Source organism: Hipposideros armiger, unplaced genomic scaffold, assembly GCF_001890085.2.
Source record: "Hipposideros armiger isolate ML-2016 unplaced genomic scaffold, ASM189008v1 scaffold_248, whole genome shotgun sequence".
Taxonomy (NCBI): domain Eukaryota; kingdom Metazoa; phylum Chordata; class Mammalia; order Chiroptera; family Hipposideridae; genus Hipposideros; species Hipposideros armiger.
Window position 1 is genome coordinate 871,142 of NW_017731598.1, and position 17,396 is coordinate 888,537.

The window sequence follows — 17,396 nt, forward strand, 5'->3', positions numbered from 1 at the left end:
ATTTTGCTATATTTGCTTCACTTATCCGTGTGTGTATATATTTATTCTAAACAATGTGAATATAAATTTCAGACATTATAATACCTTTTCCTAAGTACTTTGGCATTTATCTCCCCAAATTAAGATATTCTCCTAAATGGTCACAATACCATTATCACACCTAGGGAAATTCACAATAATCCAGGTTTCTGACACTGTGGGTGCGCAATGAGGTCTGTATTCATCTTGAAAGGAAAAGCTGATTTGTGTATGTTGCTCTCAGGTATGCTCTGAGTCAGATGCAAGGTAAAGCTGAGGAGGACCATGACTTGTTCTTCAACAGCATCAGTAGCTACAGGGATACAGTCACATGCTTTAGGACAAAGCCTTCAGGAAGCACCATGGCTCTCCCCAAGCTCCTTGAGAAATGCTTGTAAAAATACACCTAGTGAGGCCCTTCTGGTTATGAAGGTGTTTTTTTTTACCCTTCCTGATTTCTCTTTTCCTAGATTTTCTAATTTTCTTTTTTTACAGTGGGTAGAATATTATAATAAACTTTTCTCAAAGTAACTTTGAATTCTATAACTCCAAAAGAGATGTTTCTTCACTTTCTAAATCACTACAATTAAACATAAGGCAAGAAATATGAAATTGCAAGATAACATGCCAGTATACTACCTTATGAAATGTAATTAACCTGATGGGTCTAGGAATATACCACATAATTTGTTAAAAATTGTTTTTGTAGGGCTGGGAGAGTGGCTCAGTTGGTTAAGAGCTCGCTCAAGAGTTTGAGCTCTGAGCAACAGCGGTTCGAGTTCCAGCCCAAGCTGAGCAGCCGCTGAGCTGCCAACAGGTGGCAGGATGGCTCAGTTAAAAAAAAAAAAAATTTGTTTTTGTGCTCATTTCTGTAAAGAGCTAGGCATTTAGCCCTTGGTCGGAAACATAATCCCATTTTATAATTGTTTCTATGGAAAAACAGAATCATCTTAAATTTGACTTCCTGTATCTTTTCTAGGAACATGGCCCTCCCTGTGGGGAAGTCTCACGCAAAATCAAAGGGAATTTAATGGAGATGCTTTCTGAAGGAGGCATCCTGCTTACCAACCTGCTTTTTCTAGCTCACATGGATTATTGCTGTTATAAACCAGCGTCTAGTTTAGATGGTTAATGCTGAACACTAGATTAGATCCTTACCAATTCACATTAAAAGTAGATGGCACTTCCCGGCCCGAGCTGAGCTGCCGCTGAGCTGCCAACAGGTGGCAGGATGGAACTTACCAGACTGGTGCTGTGAACTGGCTCCTGTACAGCCTTCGCTGAGTCCTCTTCCGGGCCTGTGGCGTTCACCGCGGACGCACCGTCCTGGGCCAGCCCCGCCACCTGCCCACTGCTGGTACTCTTCAGCTTATCTGCAATTCGCTGGTTCTCTTTCTCCAGCTTGATTTTGGCTAATTGTGCTTCTAACATCCAATGTTCTTTTTCCTGCTCCAGTTTAGAAATCTTCTCCAAACTCTGCTGAACCTTGAAAGCAACAGAGAGTTCTGCACCTTAGAGGATAATGCAGATAAAACTTAGTGGCAAAAAAAAAAAAAAAAAAAAAAAAAAAAAAAAAAAAAAAAAAACCACCCAAAAAAACAAACAAAAAAACCCCGAAAAACTTTATAAATGTAAACCAAAACTACCTCACAGAGATGAAAACAAAAAAGTTTGACCTTGGTATAAGGAAAGATTTATTCAACAGGATAAATAAAAAGCACTATTATAAATTAAGAAACTGAACTATAGTAAAATAAAAAATTTCTATGCATCAAAAGGCATCATTAAGAGTAAAAAGAAAGCCACAAAGTAGAATCAGCAGCGTGTATCCAATAGAGGCATAATATACAGAGCATATAAAGCACTTCTACAAATCAATAAGAACAAGACAACCCAGTAGAGAAAAACAAACAAAAAAGACTTGAATAGGCACTTGAACAAGACTATAAACATAAAAAAGAAGGTGCTTATTGTCACTATTAATCAAAAAAAGCAATTTAAAACCCCCAAAATGACTACAATTAAAAAGATAGAAAATACAAAGGTAGGAATGTTTAGGGAACAATAGTTAACTATCCTATAGTGTTAAGAGGAGTAGAATTCGGGACAAACACTGAAAAACTGTTTGGCAGGATCTTTTAAAACTGAACATATCATGCCCTATGACCTAGCAATTCCCCTTTTAGGCACATACCCTAGAAATGCATGCATGTTTACCAAAAGACATGTCATAGCAGCACCATGATAGCCAAACACTTTCAACTACCCAAATACTCATAAGCAGTAAAAATGGATAAATAAATGATGTATATTCACATAACAGAATACTCAACAGCAATGAAAATGGACAGATTACAACTACACATAACACAAATGAATATTACAAATATAATATCGAATGAAAGAAGGCACACCTGTAAGAGTGAATACTGCATAATCTCATTTAACAAAAAGTTCACACCACGCAACAAAACTAATCTATGATATCAGAGTGCAGGATAATCATTCTCTTTGGTGGAGAGGAGAGCAGTGACTGAAAGGGGCATGAGGAAGACTTCTGGGGTCCCAGCAACTTTTTGAAAGGTATATGCTACATAAAGAAATAAAGAAATGTCCTTTTTACAAAAAAACTTTATCTAGGTGATGGTTACATTAGTGTGTTTATTTGTGAAAATTCATTAGGATATATATTAATGATTTCCAGACTTTTAAGTATGTTATATACTTCAACAAGAAATTAAAATAAAAAAAACTAATTCTCAGGGCAAATAAAAGCTGGAGAATGACACAAAAGTAAAACTTTATAGTGAATTCCAAATGCTTCACCAACTATCACGGCTGAGCACCAGGCGAGTACCAGGTGCGTCCTTGTTCATGGTCCTTTCTTCCCGTTACCCCAGAGGCCTCCTCACAGTCCGACAGCTCTCATTCCTCAAAGAGGAGCACGAAAGCTCCCAGGGGCTTCAGCCACCTGCTCAGCTAGCAAATGACAGAGCCCGATTTGGGACCCCTCTGTCTGGCTCACAAATCTGATTCCTTTCATTATATCACACTGCCTCCCACTGGCTCCATTTATCCTTAAAAGACCCTGAAAGAGAGATATTATCCTCACTTTAGAGCAGAAGGAAGGGAGACCCAGGGTGCTTATCAGACTAGCCTGCAATGGCAGAGTGGGAAAAGCTATAGCGTTGAAGTCAGACGATTCTGCCACTTACTAGCTACTTTGGGTAAATCTGCTTCATTTCTTTGAGCTTTACTTTCCTGACATAAAATAAGAAAAAAATCCAAAATCAATTTTTCATATATTCCACATTTTATTGTTTGTCTCAGGGATTTTGTTTTTCAGGAATTATTCTGTGGATAAAATTTTTATTACAATATCACAGCATACTAATGTTTAAAAGGTAAGTGATATGTATTCAATGCAAATAAGATCAGCGTAGACAAAATACTGTTTCAGATGAGTTTAATTGTGTTCTCTTTAAAATAAACGTTTCCAAAACTAAAAGCCAGTATTAAAGTGAATAACTCTCTCTGACAAAATCTAAACTGGTATAAAGCTGTACCAGCTTGTGAAAAAGATAGTAAGGACCTCCCTATATCCACCCGCCCCCAAATTCAATTGACCAATTGAATGTTGACTTTTCATTCCTTCATATTTCATTATTAAGAGATAAAAGAACACGCTGAGTCTCTAGCCCCTCTCCTCTTTTGCTTTATTACTTCAGACATTTAAATCTAGTGCCTAAAGAAAGAATGAATCATCATGGCTGCAGTGTGTTGATACTACTTTACTGCCAATTGTAACACTAATTGAGTCAAGATGACTTGTTTAGAATACCAACAAATGGTTTTTCCAAGAATTATGTTTATGGTGCTTTTTGGCATATGTTAAACAATCAACTAACTTTACATGTTTACTTATATTGCCCTTTAAATCACCCTGTGGATGTTAAAAACCTTTCCCAGGGGATTTAACATTTATGCTCTTTAACAAGTACCATGATTCCCCAGGTGCCATACCTGTTGTGCAAGGCCTTCTCGGCTTTCAGTAGAGCTGAGAAGGATTCGGCGGTTTGCCAGGGCTTCCTCATAAGGCACAGACTCCGAGAGGGGCTATGAAAAAAGTATTATAAAAATTAAAGGGAAAAATCTTATCATCCCTCTGATCCCACATACACAAATAAGAATGTTAAATGGGGTTTGATAATGAATTCAGATGTATACTAGCATAGACTATTTCCTTTAATACATGTGAAAAGAAACTTTTGTTTTTTTAAGAAAGGAAAATAAGGAAGGGGGATTTGTTACAAGTTCCACTAACTAAAACCACACTGACTTGCACCAAAACAGAAAGATAAAGGGATAGAACAGAAAATCTAGAAACAGACAAAGGCATCTACAAAAATATATTATGTGACAAATGTTGCATTTTTAAGTCAATGGAGAAAGGGTAGACTGGATAAATGGTGCAAGGACAACAGTTATTAATTTAGAAAAATAAGTTTTTAGATCCCTATTTTTGTACCTTATATCAGAATAAATAAATTCAAGACGGATTGAAGATCTCAATCTAAAAATTTAGACTGCAGAAACAGTGGAAGAAAATATAGGTGACCATCTCTGTAATCATGGAGAATGCCCTGACTTTCCAAGATTCCCCTAAGAATCACCACCCTAAAGAAAAAAAGCTGGTTTGATGATATAAAAATTAAAACTTCTATTTTGAAAAATTATTACAGCAAACTGAGAAAAAAATGTTTCCAATATAAATAAAAAATTAAAACCCTCAATATAGAGAGCTTTCAACTGTAATAAAAACATTTATTTAAAAACAGGTAAATGACTTGGGGCCAGCCGAGTGGCTGTTAGTTAAGAGCTCGCTCAAGAGTGCGAGCTCTGAGCAACAGAGTCGCCGGTTTGATTCCCGGGCCCAGCTGAGCTGCCGCTGAGCTGTCAACAGGTGGCAGGATGGCTCAGCTAAAAAAATAAAAGTAAAAAAATACAAACAGGTAAATTACTTGAACAGGGAGTTAACAGAATATTAATGATAACTTTATGAAGGGTGTTCCACTTCAATAATAAAGAAATATAAATTAAAATAACAAAGAAGCTTGTTTCTGAGATTGACAAATATTAAATTTATACTTCCATTAACGGTAAACTATAAACAGGTAACCTTCCTGAAGTGTAGTCTGGAAAATTGTGTCAAAATTTGAAACATGTGCAGACTTTGAACCAGCAATTCCATTTTTAGGAATTAATCTTAAAGCTATAATTAAAATAATTAGACAAATATAAGGAGGCAGGTAGCTTTATACATTGCAGGTGCAAAACAGTATAGCCACTCTTAAAAGCAATTTGGCAAAATACATTAAAACTTAAAATGTGCAAACCACATGATACAGAACATTCCACTTCTGGATCCACACATGTGCCCAAAGAGGCATTTACAAAGCTATCCACTGTAGTATTATTATAACAGCAAAAAATTGGAATCAACCTAAATGACCACCAATAAGTGAATACCTAAATGAACTATGAAACATCCACATTATAGAATTCTATACTGTATTTAAAAGGAATATAGTGGCCACCATATGTAATGATACAGACAGATCTCTCAAACATATTTTAAATGAAAAAAGCAAGTTGCACAACAAAACATGCATTAGATTAAAAAAAAAGAAAAAAGAAAATTCTATACATTGTATATTATTTGTAGGTTTATATAGATTCATATAAATACTCCAAAAGAGTCTGGAGGTTACACACCAAACTGATAACTATAGTTCCTCTGGAGAGGAAGTAGAATTAGACATTGTAATTTACCTGTAATGTTCTAATGTAACATAAGAATGTATTTACCCATTATCTGTAACTAAAAGTTAAAAAGAAGTAAAAAGAAAAAGGTAAAACCAAATGCACAAAGTTGTATGTGCAAGAATATCCATTGTAGCATTGCACATAACAATAAAAAATAGGAAACCACCTAAAAAACCACTAGAAATAGATTAGTTAATTAAATTATGACACATTTACAAAATGAAATACTATAAATGAAATATTATAGAAGCATTTAAGGACAGCAATTTATATTTATATACATTTTTTGATATATTAATATAAAGATACGCACGCTGCATTAAGAAGGAAAAAAACAGATTCTAAAACAACATATATATCCAGATACACTGATTTTTATAGCATGTGTGTCTGTGCGCGCGCGCACACACACACACACACACACACACACACACACACACACACACACATATTAAACTTTTTTTCGATATAGATATACTCAAAGTTAAGAGTAGTGAGCTTTTGGTGACAGGATTTGAGGTGACCATAATTGTCTTCTTCATGTACTGCTACATATTCTGGTTTCTTTTTGCGATGATTGTGTGTTCTTACTATGTTCAGATAAAAATTATAAATGTATTTCAATTATTTTTCGGTCTCTACAAGTTTAAGATTTTCTGGTGTGACACTTATGGGCTGGCTGGCTGCGTCACCCTAAACACTCTACCAGGCACTGGGGACATGAGTCCAACACAGCCTATGCACATACCATCTGTTAGGTAAGGTTTGGGTCGCTGTCACCTCCTCCCTCCAAAGACCCCCCAACACCTACCACCAACTACTTGTGCCTCAGAATTCTGTGAAACCTAAGTGAGATGAACTGTGGAAAGACTTGTGCCATACTCTGGAATGATTTCTGATTTTCCCTCTGATTTAAATGTTAACAGCAGCTCACAAACCTTTCTCAAAGCTTTCATATAGGCAGCGCCTTTTTTCTTGTACTGCAGCATGCACTCGGCTGAAAGAGGACTGATGAATCCACTCGCTGCCTTAGGCCCATAGCTCAGCGAAGCAATGAAGTAGTCCACATTGTTACTGAAGAAAGATGCAATCTAAATGAAGTGTGACAAGAAGATAGATTTTTGTTTTCCAATAGGGTATCTAAAATATATACCTAACAGCTTTTGAAGCAAAGTTAAAGATACTGAGAATGGAAATGAAATTTCAGCACCTGCCCAAAAGCCCACATTTATTTATTTGAGAATGCTTAGGCAATGATTTATATAGTAAAAAGACAATACCTGTATAAATGTTGAGACCAGACTTCTGACAGGTCTTAATCTAGACAATTTTTATTCTTCCTGAAAACCAAAACTGATTCTGATTGATTCAGAATATTCCTGGATGATGCTCATGAGCTCTTGACCTCATTAATTCTGCTACTGCTCTCAAAATATACATATTTGGGTTTATACATTCCATTTGTATTTTAATTTTTAATGTTTCATATTCCAGCATTAGACATGACAGAGAAATCTTGAATATGTAATCTCTACTTAAATTTAATTCTGTAAATTCCAATCTGTACATTACAAATATAATAGACTGAAAATTAAGTAGACCCTTCTCATTTACTGATGGAACATTTATTAAATTTCCATCAGCAGCCACAAAGATCCATGACTGCAATTTTGCTGAGCCACGATTTTGAATCTGGTGAAATGGTGCTATAAATAAAAATGTCTAAGAAAAGCCTTAGCCAGAAATAGTCAATTCTTGGGAAACTTCAAGAGTATTCTATGTTGATAAATAAGAAAAAGTGACTTATGAAAGAGTATTATTGTCCCTTGGCAAAAATTGCTCAACAAGCAGACAATTAACTACTAATGGCCTGAAAGGTTATATTTTTCATTAATATTTCACTTTGTCAAATGAAATTCTATGTTATATAGTATTCAAGAAAATGAGGACTAACAATCTTGAGCTATCTATTCCTTGTGAATGACATGGTCAACCATTTACCCAGTGTTTGCAGTTAGGTCATGATAATATATGGTGAGGTTTATTTTCTTTCCTCTTTCTAATATGTCTACATTTCCCCAATGTTCTTTAACATGCATATGTTATAGTTTCCCACTGGGTTTTTTTTTTTTTATTACAAACAATAAAATTTATTTTCATCAAATCACACTAGCTAAGTATTAAGCTATCACAAACTCACATTAGTTCAGATACTTATTTTAGTTAACAACCATTTATAAAACATTTGGACCAAAAATCAAACACCTTTCCTTGAAACAACACTTTAAGGTTTCAGGCAAAGCAAATCCAAAATAAGCTATGAGTACACAGGTATTTCATATTCCAGAGTTCTCATAAAATGTGGCAAATACAGAGACTCCTATAATATGCTAACATTATCTTTTTCTGGAATTTTTCTTAATTGAATCAAAGTTAGAATTATACTCGGAAAGCTTCCAGCCTGTCTGTAGGTAAAAGCATTGAAGTGGGGGCAGCAGGGATGGTCTTCTGGCTGAGGAATCCTGTAGGCACAGACCTGTCAGCTGACAGGACCTGAAGATAACACCTTTTAATTATGACTTCAAATTACAGCAAACTGTCACCAACACTGGTCTCAGTTTGGAAAGGATGACCGTGAATATCTGACAAAATCTATGATTTGCTGGAAAAAAATTTGTTTCAATTATGGTCAACCTGTCAGAAAAATAATGGTATACAAACACAGCTAGAGATTAGCATTTTCTTGAGAAATGATGAGAAGTCTGTTAAAATAAATGGGCTAAGATAGTCCTGAATACAGTCCTTTCAGTGTTATACATACGTGTAATTCTCACAGAAATCTTAATCTCTAAAGGCATTGGTGACAGCCATATGAACATGCCTTCTTAGAAAGTGACTTCCGCTGAAACTAGATATCCAAGATGGAATGAGTTTTAAAGAAACAGCGCTTTGGTCATTTTATAATAACAATTAAGTACTTAATGATCCAAATGATCACACTCTAATATTAACAGTTCAATGAAAAGGCACATGTTGAAGTCACTTTAAAAGTACTTATTAAGGTACAGAACCACATGGGTTGCATGACAAGTGTTACCAAAACACAAACAAAAAACTTGAGGGCAAAAAAAACCCAAAATATTAACAGAGGTATTTTTTTTTTCTTTTTATGTATTCCTACTGCTAAATAGCAGACCTTTGGCATACAGAAGAATCAATATCGAGACCAACCATGATCTTTAAATCATCAAATAATCTCATTAAAACCAAGAGTGAGTGACCCACTTACTCATCACAAATGCTTAACAGTAACTATCATATTGTTTTAAATATTGGGGAGGGAGGAAGAAAAGGGAGACAAATTTATTTTACAAAAAAAGCCTGTTATTCCAAAATCCTTTTACAGATCAACTTGCCTATGTCATTCAAGAAAAAAAAAAGGGAGTATATTCAAGAATTGAATTTAATATCAATATAAACCAAAGACAAATTACCTTTCCTGCTCCATTTGTTAATGCCATTATTGATGACAGGATACAGTCATTTGTTGTTATGAGCTTCTGTGTCACTGTGGGAAGTTCGTGCTCTATTGTAGCTTTTTGACTATAATGTTTGGAAATATCTACAAAAGCAATCAAATGAAAACTCATTACTATCTCTATACATGGGGCATATGGATAACTAGCCGATTAACTTCTCATATCTACTCTTACAAATTTACAAACAAAAAATGGTCCTAAATATCAAGATCGTGCTGAATATCAAGTAGGTCACAAATCCGCGTGGAAAGAACAAGAGATGTGAGGGTCTCTTAACCCCATCCTGATGTCTCTATTAGCACCACCTTGTGGGTTTGATTCCCCCTCATTTGAATGTGAACGCCAGTGTTTGGTAAATGACCCTGACCCATATTTACCAGTTAGAAATCCTGATTTGATAGTCCAACAGGCACAAATGACCATTTATCTCGTACTTATATCAGCAAACCACGAGACCGGCACAGAACAGCCAACGTAAGCATGACGTCCCACAGTCCATATTAGACCTTAGCTAGTTTGCTAGTACACACTCTAACGAGAAATGTCTGCACAGCCAGATAAGGATCAGATACTCCGGCATCCGGCTTCGTGTGCCATTGCCTCCAGTCCAAGAATATTACAACCAAGGTCTTTGGTTCAAGAAGCATCGAAGAGAGGCTTAGATATAAACATGTTAAGAGAAATTGCTGTCGGTGAAACTAGCCAAACAGCTAAGCATGGGGTTTTCTGGGTCTCTCAGAAACAGAATGATTTTGTCCTGGGAACAAGGGAAAATGGGAGAATTATTAAGACAATGTTGAGACTACAGATGGCTGAAAGAAGACTATTTAGAAAGAGATGGTATTTGAGATTTAACCTAGTATGATCATGATATTTTAACACAAAATTACTCTTTTATGAATAAGATTATTTTTACTAAAATTTTAAAATTAGGGAAATTGTTTTATTCATGTGTTTTATATACATATACACATATATAAATAAACTTAAATTTAACATATTTTAGATTTATAGAAGTTACAGAGAGTTTCTGTTAGCCAATTTTCCCTACTGTTAACATCTTACATTACTATGGTCCAGTTGTCACACCAAAGAAACCAACTGATGGGTGCATTACGATTATGTTTAATATATGGTATTTTTTAAAAATAAATTATTATCTTCTATATGTTCATAAGATATCCATGTAATTAAAAATTCTACTGGAATGTTCAACATTTTTTTGTAGACTGAACTTGCTAACCCCTAATGCAGATATTTTCTTTCTATACACCAAAGAAAGTTTTATTCAATATTTTACAGAAAGTGTACAATGCTACAGTACAACTTGGTTGGAAGGCAATCTTGGCTGATTGGTAGGTGACTGAGATACCTTATGAAAGACGCACAAGACTAAGAACACTTACATGGCTTCTATTGGGTAGTCTAACAATAATAATGCTCCTAATTCAATTGTTTACTTTTTATTGAATCCAAATATTTTAATTATTTAGGGTGTTCCTTGACATTAAATTTAACTCCAAAAAGAACAAAGAAACATGTGACCTAGAACACAGATTTATGTATTTATTATTTATTTTTTCTTTTATGTCTCTTATGAGTCTACCTGCTTTAGACCTGAGACTCAAGATCAACAATTCTCACTTAGAATGCCCTTTGTTAAAAGATTAATTCACTCCTATTTTAAATCTACATAGAGTATACATTTTTATAAATCTCTATCTCTCCTTTCATACTGAGACCAGCCTGCCTGTCTGTCTCCCAACTTAGATCAAGCAATTACTCAGGGTGAAGCAGGAAGGCAAGAGGTTCAAAACACAAGTTCTCTTAAACACAAAGCTGCTTCTGATAATGCCAGTTAGTGCTTGCTTTGAGTTTTCATGAGATACACAACAGTCTTGCAAGCAAGGTAAAGAGATCTGAAGTGTAAACCTAGCAACAGGACCTCATACTCTTGCCAACCATGCTTCATGTTTCCCAATGTTCTCTTTTTATATTAGGTGCATTTTCAAGGACAGAAACAAGTGGAGGCACAAAGGGGGCCTAAGGAGCCTCTGATCCCCCAGTAATCTCCACCAGCTCATGCCAAATAATACCAGTAACAGTCTTTGATTTGGGCTACATGGCATCTTCTCAACCTTATGTAATGTATGAACAAAAGCATCCTTAGGAAACCTTGCATGTGATAGATTCAATAAAACAGAAATAGAAATAAAATCAGAATTTTTAAATGTAAATGAAGCTTGAAGACCCCTCTCATTGGATAGCTACCCTCCACTGCTCTAGCCCCTCCACTACAGGAATGGTGACGGAAACCACTAGCAGGAACAAATCACAATATCACCAAAGGCAAATTTAGGAAAAGAAAAACAAAAACCTGTAGCCATAGAGCTACTTGTGGATTCAGTGTCCTATTTCTAGGTTAAGTAAAAATCTGGAATTGAGGAGTACAGCTAAGTCTGAACTCCCCAAACCAAAAGCTGCACAGGAAAAAGGTACCAACCAGCCCCTTAAATTTTCTATAGAGCAGACTAGATTTTATAGGGTTGGGGTTGACTAATGTCACCTGTCACTAAGACTGTCTAGTCAAGCTGTGATTCCTGCAACCAAGGCTAAATCCAGAGGCAGAGCGACTTGTAAAGTGCCTTATAATTGAAGACAAGCCACAGGAAGGACCACTGTCCAGATTGAATTAGTAAGGTGATGCTGGGTAATACTGCTGAGAATGAGACTGATTCCCAGTTCCCATCTATAGAAGGGCCCCAAACATACCCACTTTATATATGCTAACAAGTAGTTTTCTAAGTTTTTAAAAATTATTTGCTGTGAAACTAGTAATTGTTCAATAATGGTTAACTAAAAACCACAATGAATAAATAAATAATCTAGGCACCTGGGCTACTTTCAACAGTCCTTAATAATTGCTCCTGCCCTCTCTTCCTTCCCCTACCCCAACAGTCTTCAAAATGAAAAGAAAGAAGAAAACCTTGAAGCCACACAGACCTCCAGATTAAAAATCTTCAGGACTCAGAATCACATGCTCAGAAGCATATGAAATGTCCTCCGGTAGACCACAGTATTAGAAGCACACGTGCAACTGAAAACTGTCCAAAGCTGAAAAATAGACCTTCATATCTTAAGGCTCTACTGAACAAAACTGGACCTACCACAGTCACTTTACACATAAAAATGCACAGGTTGGTGGAAAGTCAGTGCATTCCTTCCAGGAACTTTAAACCTTCGTTTCTTCAATTCCTTCACGCTTGGGCTCTAACAAGTGCAATGTATTTTGCTAAATGCCTCTGAATAGCATGTCTGGTTTTATAAACTTCACACACCTGCCTTAAGTCAGTGTAATGTAATTTTGGCTAACGCACCGTGCATAAGGGTTTCTCTTCAGCACTTTGTTTACCTTCAGAAATGGAGCAGATGGGAAAAGCAGAAGGCAGTGAGCTGTGCACTTCAACATAAGCCAAATGCTACTAAGCCTTTATCTGGGGTCTAAGAGCCTTGGCTATATTTGTTTAAATCGCATTCAGCCAGATCTGACAAAGTGGGATGAAGGGTTTAAGCTTATTTATGTTCTTTTTCAAACCTCACCTTTCATGACATCATGAAATCCATGCAGAGCAGCACCAACATTTGTTAAGACAGAACTGTAGTTTGTCCGAAGGAGTCCATCTGGCTCCGTACCTAGGAAAACCGAAGTCACAAACCTAAGCATTTTCCCAGACGATTTCATCTGAAAATCTGACAGTCCACCATCTCCCTCTACTTTTGGGAAGAAAGAGAATGAAGATCACTTGTGACATGTTGAAAATAATGGCTCTTAAAATCATTGCTCACACATTCAGATTCAACAGTGACAAACAGACACATCTAACTGATCTGCATCCCCCACGTCCACAAATAGTTTTAATGGTTAAGAATCAAAATTAAATTGCTAGGCAGGATTATATTTTTCGTGGTTTTTCTGGAAATGAAAGCCTTTGTGAATTTTCACCTTATTACTATATAACACATTTCTCATTTTATTCTTTCCCTACACATTATTTTTTGATAAACATCACTAAAAACACTATTATTCAAACATCGCAGAGTTCCACTTCTAGCATGTCAGCAGGAGCAGTTCCACAGATGCACTCTCCAGCACAACCAGTGAACATTATTTAAAAACAACCATTTAAACTCTTGGAATGGTCCTAAGAACATACAGCAAATAAGGAAACACTTACACAAGAAAAATCTGTAACAATTAATAAGAATGGAGAGTGTCTGTGGTATTTGAACCAAGGCCCACTCTCTCCCTTCCCCCACCAGCTCATAGGCAAGAATCCCACTCCAGGCTGGCCACAGGACTCCCTCTCCCATAATTTCCAGCTGCAGGGCTGCATTTCTCACCTTGCCTCCAGGTACCTGCTGCTGAGGCTAAGTTCTGGGAAAGCATGACTGAGAGGTAAGGGTTCCCGACTTTCACGCAGCCCCACCTCCTGAGATGGAGGCCCTACCTGGGATGGAGGATCTGCCTGGTCACCTGTGCCCCAGCTCATTGACAGGAGTTCCACGCTGCAAGCCAACGAGACGTGGGGCTGCTGTCCTCCCCCTCCACGGAGTGCTCAGGTACTAATGTAGGGGTGCCACTCTGAGAGCAGTAGATCATTGCCCCCACCCCCGGCACCACAACAATGCATGGCTCAGAGATTTAGCCCAAGTGGGAAGCAGGCCGTAAAACAGAAAGCTCTGAATCTCTTTCCAAAGGAACTGACTTAATTTGCAACAGAGTAGAGAAGTTCAAGCCTAAGGGTGCTCTCAAACATGACAAAGCTTGTGGTGAAAGCCATTAAGAGGGAATTGGTAATTTGTTAAACATATAAGCTAAACTGTAGAGTGGTTGATTTACCAGAGAGAACCAGAGAAAGAAAGAGCTAAGAAGGGCCCTTCTGGGGTCAGAATAAATCTCAAACACTGATCTCAAAAACTTACTTGCTAGGAATACGCTAAGTCTACAAATAAGTACACCTATAAGGGGGCCTAAATTTAATTGCTTCAGTCGGTGGAGCAAGTATTGCCTCCAAGGCATTGATGAAAACAAGACAGCCATCAACCAACGATTAGTAGAGCTTAAACCTGGGTTTGATTAGGGAAGGAGACAATGAAAGAGAGCCCTGTCAAAGCTATTGTCGCCCCGGGGTGACTGTGTGCATGCCCACGTCTGAGCTCACTGAAAAGCCACAGCAGGATAAGAAAACGTATACTCTGAAAACTACAGAGTAGTGTTTAAAAAATTAAAGACCTATACAGATAAAAAACACACCATATTCATGGATCAAAAAACAACATTGTTAAGATGGCAATATTCTCCATATTCGTTTCCCAGGGCTGCTATAACCAAGTACCATAAACCGAGTGGCTTAAGACAGCAGAAATTTATTCTCACAGTTCTAGGAGGCCAGAAGTCTGAAATCAAGGTGATGACAGGGCCATACTCCCTCCGAAGGCTCTAGAGACGGATCATTCCTGGTCTCTTCCAGCTTCTGTTGGCCCCACGTGTTCCTTGGCTTGTGGCAGCATAACTCCAACCCTTGCTTCTGTCTTCATAAGGCCTTCTCCACTGTGTCTCTCCTTATAGAGACACCCATCATTGGACTGGTAGGGCTCTCCCTAAACCAGTTAGACCTCACCTTAACTTAATTACATCTGCAGAGATCCTAATATTTCCAAATAAGTTATTTCACACCAGTACTAGGGGTTAGAACTTCACATATCTTTCTGGGAGACACAATGCAATCCACAAAACTCCCCAAAGTGATTTACTGATTCAGTGCAATTCCCATTAGAATCCCAGCTGACTTCTTTGTGGAAACTGATAAGTTGATTCTAAAATTCATATGGAGGGCGGCCAAGTGGCTCAGTTGGTTAAGAGCTTGCTCAAGAGTTTGAGCTCTGAGCAACAGCGGTTTGAGCCCCAGCCCAAGCTGAGCTGCCACTGAGCTGCCTACAGGTGGCAGGATGGCTCAGCTAAAAAAAAAAATAAAAAAAATAATAAATAAAATTCATATGGAATTGCAAGAGACCCACAACCGCCAAAACAATATTGAAAAAGAACAAAGTAGGACTACTCTCACTTCCTGATCTCAAAACTTACAACAAAGCAACAGTCATCCAGACAGTGTGGTACTGGCATGGGATAGACATACAGATCAATGGAATGGACCAGAAATAAATCCATACATCTGTGGTCTGCTGAGTCTTACCACGGGTGCTGAGACATTCAATAGGGAGAGGATAGTCTTTTTAATGAATGGTGCTGAGACTGCTGGATGGAGCCACATGCAAAAGATAAGCTGGACCCTTACCTCACATTATATACAAAATGGATCAAAGACCTAAATGTAAGGGCTAAAACTCTAAAAAAAAACATAGGGGTTAAGTCTTCATGACCTCAGATTTGACAATGGCTTCTTATATACAAAAGTCTGACAATTAAGATTGCAAACTCATGCTAGAAAAAGCGCTACATACATAACGCTGAACAGCACTACGGTCGCCTTTGAAGTACTCCCCTTGGGAAGCTATGCAACAACTCCAGCGCCTAGTCCACCCTTCAAAGCAATTTGGGAACTCTTTTTCTGGAATGGCCATCAGAGCTGTCATCGTATTACCCTTGATGTCCTGAATGTCAGCAAAATGTCTTCCTTTCAATATTTCCTTTATCTTCGGGTAAAGAAAGAAGTCACTGGGGGCCAGATCAGGTGAGTAGGGAGGGTGTTCCAATACAGTTATTTGTTTACTGACTAAAAACTCCCTCACAGACAGTGCCGTGTGAGCTGGTGCATTGTCATGATGCAAGAGCCATGAATTGTTGGGAAAAAGTTCAAGTCGTCTAACTTTTTCACGCAGCCTTTTCAGCACTTCCAAATAGGAAACTTGTTTAACTGTTTGTCCAGTTGGTACAAATTCATAATGAATAATCCCTCTGACATCAAAAAAGCTTAGCAACATTGTTTTGACTCTTGATTTGGACTGACAGAATTTTTTTGGTCATGGAGAATGGGCTGACTTCCATTGTGCACTTCAATGCTTTGTTTCAGGGTTGTATTGCTACACTCATGTTTCATCACAAGTGATAACATGACCCAAAACATCGTCTAGCCTCCCCAAAAGGTCTTGACAAACTTTGACTCTCCTTTGTTTTTGTTCATTGGTGAGCTCCTTTGGGACCATTTTTGCACACACATTTCTCGGGTCAAGATTTTCAGTTAAGATTTTCCTAACTGTTTCTCTATCAATGTTTACTTGGTCTGCTATGCTTCTCATAGTCAGCCAACAATTTTGACACACAATTTGACGAGTTTTTGCAATGTCTTCATCATTTCTGCTCGTTACTGGCCACCCTGACCTCTCGTCATCAGTGACATGTTCTCTCCCCTCAGAAAAACGTTTAATCCATTTGTACACTGCCGTTTTCTTCATGACATTAGCCCCATAAAGTTGGACTAACATGTTCCTGATTTCACTTCCACTCTTGCCAAGTTTAACAAGAAAGTTAATGTTTGTTCATTGCTCTAATTCAAGCTCAGACATTCTTGTGATGGCACCCAAAAACACGCAACAATAATGAATGCCACTCAGCAAGACACCGCCGCACATCCACAAACACAGCTGTGAGACACTGATACACCAAGGTTATGAAACCTTACTGAACTGTTTGTACAGTGCTGCCAATGTAAGCACACAGTGGCAAGTTTGTAAACTTAATTTTCAGACCTCGTATGACACCAAAATCATAAGCAACAAAAGATAAATTGGACTTCATTAAAATTAAACTTTTGTGCTTCAAAGTATACCATCAAGAAAATGAAAAAAATAATCCACAAAATGAAATATTGTAAATCATATCCAATAAGGGATTTGTATTTAGAATACGTAAAGAACTCTTACAACTCAATAATAAAAAGACAAATAACCCACCTGAAAAAAATGGAGAAAGATTTGAATAGACATGTCTCCAAA

The 17,396-nt window shown here is 37.3% G+C and overlaps 1 protein-coding gene across 1 annotated transcript in view; it reads right to left on the bottom strand.

The window, feature by feature from the left end:
* The window catches only part of PPP1R21 (protein phosphatase 1 regulatory subunit 21), a 66,783-nt gene that overhangs the window by 9,949 nt on the left and 39,438 nt on the right, over window positions 1-17,396 (bottom strand). Inside the window, exons 13-17 of the mRNA XM_019655874.1 lie at window positions 12,984-13,076; window positions 9,339-9,466; window positions 6,783-6,935; window positions 4,042-4,134; window positions 1,261-1,503 (exon numbers count right to left, since the gene is read on the bottom strand). Of these exons, the coding sequence (XP_019511419.1) occupies window positions 1,261-1,503; window positions 4,042-4,134; window positions 6,783-6,935; window positions 9,339-9,466; window positions 12,984-13,076 (710 nt within the window). The remainder of the gene's footprint in view (window positions 1-1,260; window positions 1,504-4,041; window positions 4,135-6,782; window positions 6,936-9,338; window positions 9,467-12,983; window positions 13,077-17,396) is intronic.